This window comes from Alligator sinensis, unplaced genomic scaffold (assembly GCF_000455745.1).
Source record: "Alligator sinensis unplaced genomic scaffold, ASM45574v1 scaffold217_1, whole genome shotgun sequence".
Classification (NCBI taxonomy): domain Eukaryota; kingdom Metazoa; phylum Chordata; order Crocodylia; family Alligatoridae; genus Alligator; species Alligator sinensis.
Window position 1 is genome coordinate 324856 of NW_005842937.1, and position 7266 is coordinate 332121.

At 40.0% G+C, this 7266-nt stretch overlaps 1 protein-coding gene across 3 annotated transcripts in view; it reads left to right on the forward strand.

Moving 5' to 3' along the window:
- Positions 1-6314, forward strand: part of FAM3C (family with sequence similarity 3 member C) — a 22291-nt gene extending 15977 nt beyond the window's left edge. For all 3 annotated transcript variants that reach the window (XM_006036264.3, XM_025192515.1, XM_025192516.1), the window contains 2 exons: positions 2438-2564; positions 3666-6314. In XM_006036264.3, coding sequence (XP_006036326.1) covers positions 2438-2564; positions 3666-3755 — 217 coding nt within the window. In that variant the 3' untranslated portion in view covers positions 3756-6314. The remainder of the gene's footprint in view (positions 1-2437; positions 2565-3665) is intronic.
- Positions 6315-7266: the final 952 nt, after the last annotated feature.

The following is a 7266-nucleotide window of genomic DNA, read 5'->3' on the forward strand; positions in this document are numbered from 1 at the left end:
GAGGCGGCGCAGCCCGGCCTTCCCAGGCCCAGCGGGGAGGCGGCGCAGCCTGGCCTGCCCGGGCCCTTGTATAGCCCACACCCATCTATTTTTTGTAAAAACGTGCATACCCCATGGGATGTATGCATGAAAATACAGTACTTCCGATCTACTTCCAGGTCTGCCGCTGAGCATGCGGGGGACCCCCCTGTGCCCTCCCAGCTCAGTGATTGGCCGCAGGGGGACCCCAGGTGCCCCCCCCCAACCCTGGAGGCACCAGTCACTGAGCCAGGGGATGGGGAGAATCCCCTGCACACTTTATGGTAGATCTAGAAGTGGACCAGAAGCGCTTCTGGTCCACTTCTGGGTACGCTGCCAAGTGTGCTAGGGATGCTCCCATGGGATACTTCATCTGCCCTGGCATCTGTGTGTTCATGAGCCCCACCTGGTACCTTGAGGTATGTAGAAAAAACATTTAAAGCTGTGTCTATGTCCGAATCATCAAATCTTTCTGAATCGATTCAGAAGGTTCTGATTTGATTTGGAGAGATTAAAGGGTCTCCTGATTCGGTTCGGATTCAGAGATTCGGCCACCAAATCAAATCAGCGACTGAAGCTTTGCACCGCCCTAATGATTTATTCTTACCTTCTCCTGTTTGAGGGTATATTTTTCCCTTGCTTGTAATTTACTTTAAGAGCTTTCTGTCTTGCTCAATATTATACCTTAACTAGCCAATTCCCTGTCAAGAATGACCGGGGTGGGGAGGGCTGCAGGCGGGAACAGAGGCCTGTGTCTGGCCCCTCTACCGCCCCACCTTCAGGACTGGACCCCCCCCGACGTTGCTGTTGTGGAGCTGGGTTGGGCCTGGCGCCTCATGGAACCCCCGCCCACTGCCGTTTTGAGAGCGCGCCAGCTGGGTCTGCTTCCCCCATCCCCCCATCCACCTGGCCCGTGTCTCCCTGCCTCCCCTCCCCGTGATTGAGGCAGGGTGAGATGCGGATGGAGCGCTGCCACCCAGCAGTCCATGTCGCCACCACCACATCCCAGGAGACAGGCAGCAGGGGGTAAGGCCAGCACTGCTGGCCTCATCCCCCACAATGTCTGCTCCATTGTTGCCGCCTCCTTCCAATGCCACCTGCTCCTTGCCCTCTGTACCCGCCATCATGGTGACGTCCAGACCTGCTCTTCCCCCTCCTTGTTGGACCTGCAGCAGCGGCACAACTGTTCCCACCCCCCTCACACTGCTGCCGCTTCCACCTCCTGTGTGGAGCATAGCGAGGGAGGAGGGCCTCAGCCCCCACATCCCTGCTGTCCTTTCTGTCATGGCAGCAGTCCACCACCACTTGCAGTCCAAATACTCTTGGAGCACTCTGACTGCTGAGACAGCCAGTCAGAATGCAAATTAAGTGTTATAGACAAACTAAGGCTTTTATAATATTAGAATTTTCTCCTTGGTTGGCCTACATAGGAGGAGAAAAATTAGTTCACCTAAGTCTATCACAAAATGACTATGAACCACCATTATGGCGGCAGTGAAAAGGGCAAAATGCTACTCCTTTATCACATCTGGTGAGGTATTTCCGGTAGAGAAAGGAATGTATTATACCATTGTTCAAGGCACTAGTGGCACCTCATCTGAAATACTGGTATGCTTTTGGTCACCATTTTCAAGGAAGATGAGAATTCAAAATAGACTAGGTGTAGAAAGAAGATATTATGATGATCAGGAAAGAGTAGAGTCTCTTATATGAGAGGAGATGAAGGCCATGGATCCATAAATGTAGTATCTTTTGAAATTCCAGCTGTTACAAGGAAGAAAATGATATAAAAATGTGAAACTTGTCTGGTTCCAATCCAGGGTAATTTCCTGAGGGAAGTATTTGTTTGTATACAGTTGCCCCGATGCTGTTACTTCTCTGTTTATGCCCCAAGGTTCCCTCTCTTGGGGCAACTGCATTCCTGTAGGCATGGCATAAAAAAACTTGGCCTATTTAATTTAGTGTGGTGGTTCTTAACCTTGTTGGACTCAGTGCCCCCAGCTCTTTGCTTTTATTCAGTTTTGACTATGGAAAAATAATAGAGCAGTTTGAGTGCTTTGTTAACAGAAGGACCACAGCATTTCACAGTGTCTTGGATGCTGTGGATTCCTATTTGAAGACCTTGGATTTATCTTGTGAATTGTGTAGGCGTTTACACACTCAGCCTGCTAATATTGTTTGGACAAGGTTTTTTGGGTAAATGCGATATCTTATTAGACCAACTAAATAGTTGGAAAAATTGTTCTTTGCAAGCTTTTGGGCGCGCACACCCTTCTTCAGGCATAGGGAGAACTAAGAAATGCACAGACCAGCATACATATTTTACATCAGTATTTGACTGAAATAAAAACTAATTGGTGAATTGATTAATAAAGTAAATATTTGCATATTTAACACACAGTTTTATGTTTTGTTCAAGACTTAATGAAGAGGCACGGAAACTTATTGCTGAATTGGGAAGCACATCCATTAACAACCTTGGTTTTAGAGACAACTGGGTCTTTTGTGGTGGAAAAGGAATTAAGACTAAAAGTCCATTTGAACAGGTTTGTTCAAAAGCTAATAACTTTTCAGAGTTTAGTAAGTCATTTTACACTAGCAAGGGATTAGTATATTTAGAAGTACCACTTACTGGTTCATGTTTTGAACATACTAAAGTGTATTATTTTACTTTATTAATTAGCATGTAAAGTTTTTCATAAAGTATTTAATTTGTTTCCTCCTTTTAAATATACAGAAGTCTGCTTCAGTATGCACTTCAGAAAAAAATATATGGAGATCTATACTTAAATGGATGATTTAAGGACATAGATAGACTTATAATTGCATCATTTTGAAGGGGGAGGAAAATACTACCACTCAGGACCATACGAAAACCAGTTTGGTGCAGTTGTTTCATCTGCCTTTCCATTCCTCCACTAAGTGACACAAAACTGCTGCTTAGTTGACCATTTTTCATTTAAGGGTAATTGCCCTGATTTAACTTGCACTTCAACTTTCATGGACAAAACTGTCAAACTGGGCTCAGCTGCACTGAAGAAATTCTACTGCCTTTCCATCTGCTTTAGTGCAGTTGTTTCATCTGCCTGTGCCTTAAAACTCTAATGCGGCTTGGCTTTTCTCTTTGTAAAAGCATAGTGTTAGACCAAAATTCATGTGCCTGAAGTTCCTGGTTGAAATAAGTAATCTAATATTCCAAAGTGTTAAGCAGAAAATGTTTCTAGAACACTTCTGAAAATCCAGCTACTTGTTTCAGTGCTTTGTCTTCCTAAATTGATAGTGTCCAGTTGTACTTTAAATTTATGGTTGTTGCCTTATATTCTAATATGGTGGTTTTAGTACTGTTTTTAATTAGTGCTCATGTTAAACCTGAGATTTTTATATAGAGGAGTACAAGTCAACTCTTTATTTATAGGCAAAAATAAACTTGAAATCATTCTGCCACCTCTGTGAATCGCCAGCGATAGTTGTATTTGATACCACATATGAAAGAAAAAAAACATTGTGCTTATTTGCATGTTTTTTCCTGAATCCTCAAATTTCAATTTGGGAATCGCCTACTATTCGTTTCTTTACAATAGCTTTTTAGGTAAAAGTAGCAGAACAAATTATTTTTATCTTAACAATAGGTTCTTTTCTATTTGTAGCATATAAAGAACAACAAGGACACAAACAAATATGAAGGCTGGCCAGAAGTTGTTGAGATGGAAGGCTGCATCCCTCAGAAGCAAGACTAAAACAAAAAGATATAAAAGAGACAATGTGGAAGAAAATGCACTTTCTGTTATTCTTAGGGAGAGGGATCTGAAGGAGAATACTGTGTAATGTAAATATTTTTAAAGCATGCATCCATCTTATGAGTGTGCGCATGAGCATTGACATTTTGAATATCGGGATTATTTATTGCTGACAGAGAGAAGTCTTTTTGTAAATAAATCCAGATTAAATAAAACTGAATAGTTTCTAAACAGTTTTCCTAAGAGCACAGCGTTTGATTTGCCGATAGTAAATAATAACTTTTAGATCTACTGGCTAAGCAGTTGAGTATTCCCAGTAATAAACATATTGGAAAGGATGCTGTACTGTCCTCTAACAGTGTAAATGTTACCTGTGAGTTGCATAACCTTTGTGGAAAATGTAGATTTTAGTGTGAAATTAATAAAGAGCTTTAATTTTTTATCCTCTGCCTTTTTGATGGCAGTATCACTTTCTATTAAAGATAAATTCGGTTACTCTAGTACTATGTGCTCTAGAATTTTGTTTTCCGACTTCCCACCCCAAATCTAATAATCGGCAAAAGCAAAATACTTGATATCAAAATGTACATCAGCTGTGAGAAGCACAATTAAGTTCTTTTTATTATGAAAAAGCAAAAATAAATATATAAATGCTTGTACATGATATTTAAAAACTGCTTGGAAGGATTTGTGTTTAACAAGGAAGTAGTGTTTACTGTGTAGAAGCTACTTGGCTTGATAATGTCTTGGCACTGTTAAGCCACTCAGTACTAGGACTAAATTGTTCAGTTTTTATTACGACTTTTTGTACCTGCTGCCTGACTATCAATTCTACCTAGAGCTACTTGGCAATACTAATTAGAAAAATGATAGAACTGCATCATGAAATGCCTTCCTGTTTAAGTTCTAATAGGGACTAAATTTCCCAGTGCATAATGCATGTTAGATAGTAGGCTGACACCTGATAAGAATTAAGTGAACCTATACAGTTTTGCATAGCTTCACTACCTGTACTACTTTTAATGTGAACTGAAATGATCACTGCTTAGAATGGGATGCTACAGAATGCATCACATTTTAAGATATTCATCTTATGGTACTCAATGTAGACTAATAATGCTTTCTTCAACCCCTTTAAAAAACTGGACCAAGTCAAAGTGGCCTTATTCCCTAGCTCATAGTAGAATAAACAACATCAAACCTTTTCATAGAAAGTTATGTTTTTTAATTGCTTTTGGATTTTAGTTTAGCAAGCTTTGAATGTTTTCTGAAAATGAAGTGAGCACAGGGAAACTGACAATGCAGGTGATCACTGTGTAGAGACTAACAATTTTGTGTAATCTCTTGGAATCTGTTGCAAACAGAATTCTGACAGAGCTGTTCAATCCCTTTGATACCATGAGGGAGAGATTTACAGGAACTGCAAGTGAATCAAAACAAATACTGCTCAAATGCTATATAATCAGCGACTTCTAAGACTAACCTAAAATTATTTGCACTAAAAATTTACAGCAATATTGGGAATGAGTACTTTGTTATATAGCTCAAAATAAATATCCACCTCTCATACAGAAATGAGGACAACTGGAATTTGAGTTGTTTTGTATGCCTAATTAGCCTATTATGCATTTTTTCTCATGTTCAATGTAGAACAGCAATAAATGCACCTTATACAGTTAAATCATTTATTTGTAAAACATCATGCAGATTTTTTGTTCTTATTTAGGAGAAATTGCATCACATGTCAATATCATGTATATTTTTTTCATCAAATAAAGTGAAAATCCCTTCTGTTCTATAAACTGGAAGCTAACTTTTTATTTAACATTGTAAGGTTATCTAAGGAAAGTAACTGTATAGACAACAAAATTTCCAGGAAATAAGATTTCTGTATTGTCAGTATTCCATGATTCATTATACTAATCTTTAAGATAATGTTTGGAACAATATAGAAGATATATGGTACTTGAGATGGGATATAAAAATAATTCCTTAAGTCTTCATTATTAGTCTTCCTAGTCTGTTGTCTTAAATAGCGTATGTTTAGATCTCTGAATTTATTAGGCCACTCACTAAATATGGCAGGCATTTCATTTTCACAATTATTCTAAAATATTAAATACTTAGCATTGCTATCCCCTTGTTAAATTAATCAGTCTGATCACAGTCATTTTTTTGTGAAGACTGAGGCTAAGGAGGCAATAGAATACTTTAACCTTTTGTATCATCCATTATTTGCTTTCTGCCTCTGTTAAGTAAGTAATGGTTGTATACTTTGTTTTCCTTTTTCTTTTAACTTATAGAGTCTTTACTTTTACATCTCTTGGTAGTTGTACCTCATTTTACATTCTAGCCTTTCTGATTTTATCCCAACATTCTTGTGCTGTTCCTTTATATTCATCCTTGGTCATATTCTTATTTAGACTTTTTATATGAAGCCTTTTTAATTTTTTTTTTCCTTAATGACCTAATGCCTCAGCCAAAATGGACTCTTGCTGTTGTTTCATATCTTCTCTACATCAGAATAACTTGTCATTGTGCCTTTTTAATACATTTTCTTTCTACTGCTGTCTACTGTCTTCCTTTATCCACTTATATGGTCTTCCCAACCAGTTCTCTGCCTTTTGATCCCAATACTATGCAGCAGTTCTTAAGGAAAATGGAAAGGGACTTCAGGGGGTGGAACACCATCTTCCTCTTCCCACAGTGCCTCTGTGGCCCCAGGTAGCTTTCTTTATCCTGGATGTTTCTACATGCAAACTATGGATAAATTCTTTGGCCTCTGGCATATGTTAAAACAGTGGTGCAATGGGCATGCCATGACATTTGAGAGAGGACAAAAAAGTCCTCTGAACCAAATCACACTACTGCAGCCCATAGATTGGGCAGGGAGCAGTTCTCTCCTGGATCCATGACTGCCCTAGCCTGATCTTGGAGATAAGGTTGGGGATAGCCCTGGGCCCTGGGGCAGTCAAGTGTCATGTTGGCATTGGCCCCAAACAGCATCAGTTCCCATTCCAGACCTGGGGCCAGGGCTAATAATCAAGTGATTTTTCAGCACCAGACCCAGACCAAAGCCCCAAGACTATTGGAGACCTAGAGCAGAATTGGGCCAGGGCTTACAAATAGTTAAGTGTCAGCCCTGGTCCTGGACAGTTCTGCATTCAGTCCAGTTCAAGGGTTTCCCCTGCTGTGGACTTTAAACCTCAGGGTTGCTGGGCAAGAGGGATCAGAAGCTCCCCCATGAAGCTGCCTCATGCAGGGGTTTAAACTCCTCTACAAGATTGTCAGTACTTCAGCCTGGCAACCTGGGCTACCCAGGGCTGGTTTCAACAATAAGCTCATTGTTGGGCATTTGCTTCATCAGCTCTGGTGTGTGAACATGCCACATGTTAATTTAAGACCCATACAAACCAGCCATAAAAATGCTCTACATATTTTATGGCACCTTAATTTGGGTGCTCGTATACCTGCTTGCTATTGACTATGTATTTAGCAAATTAATTGTATT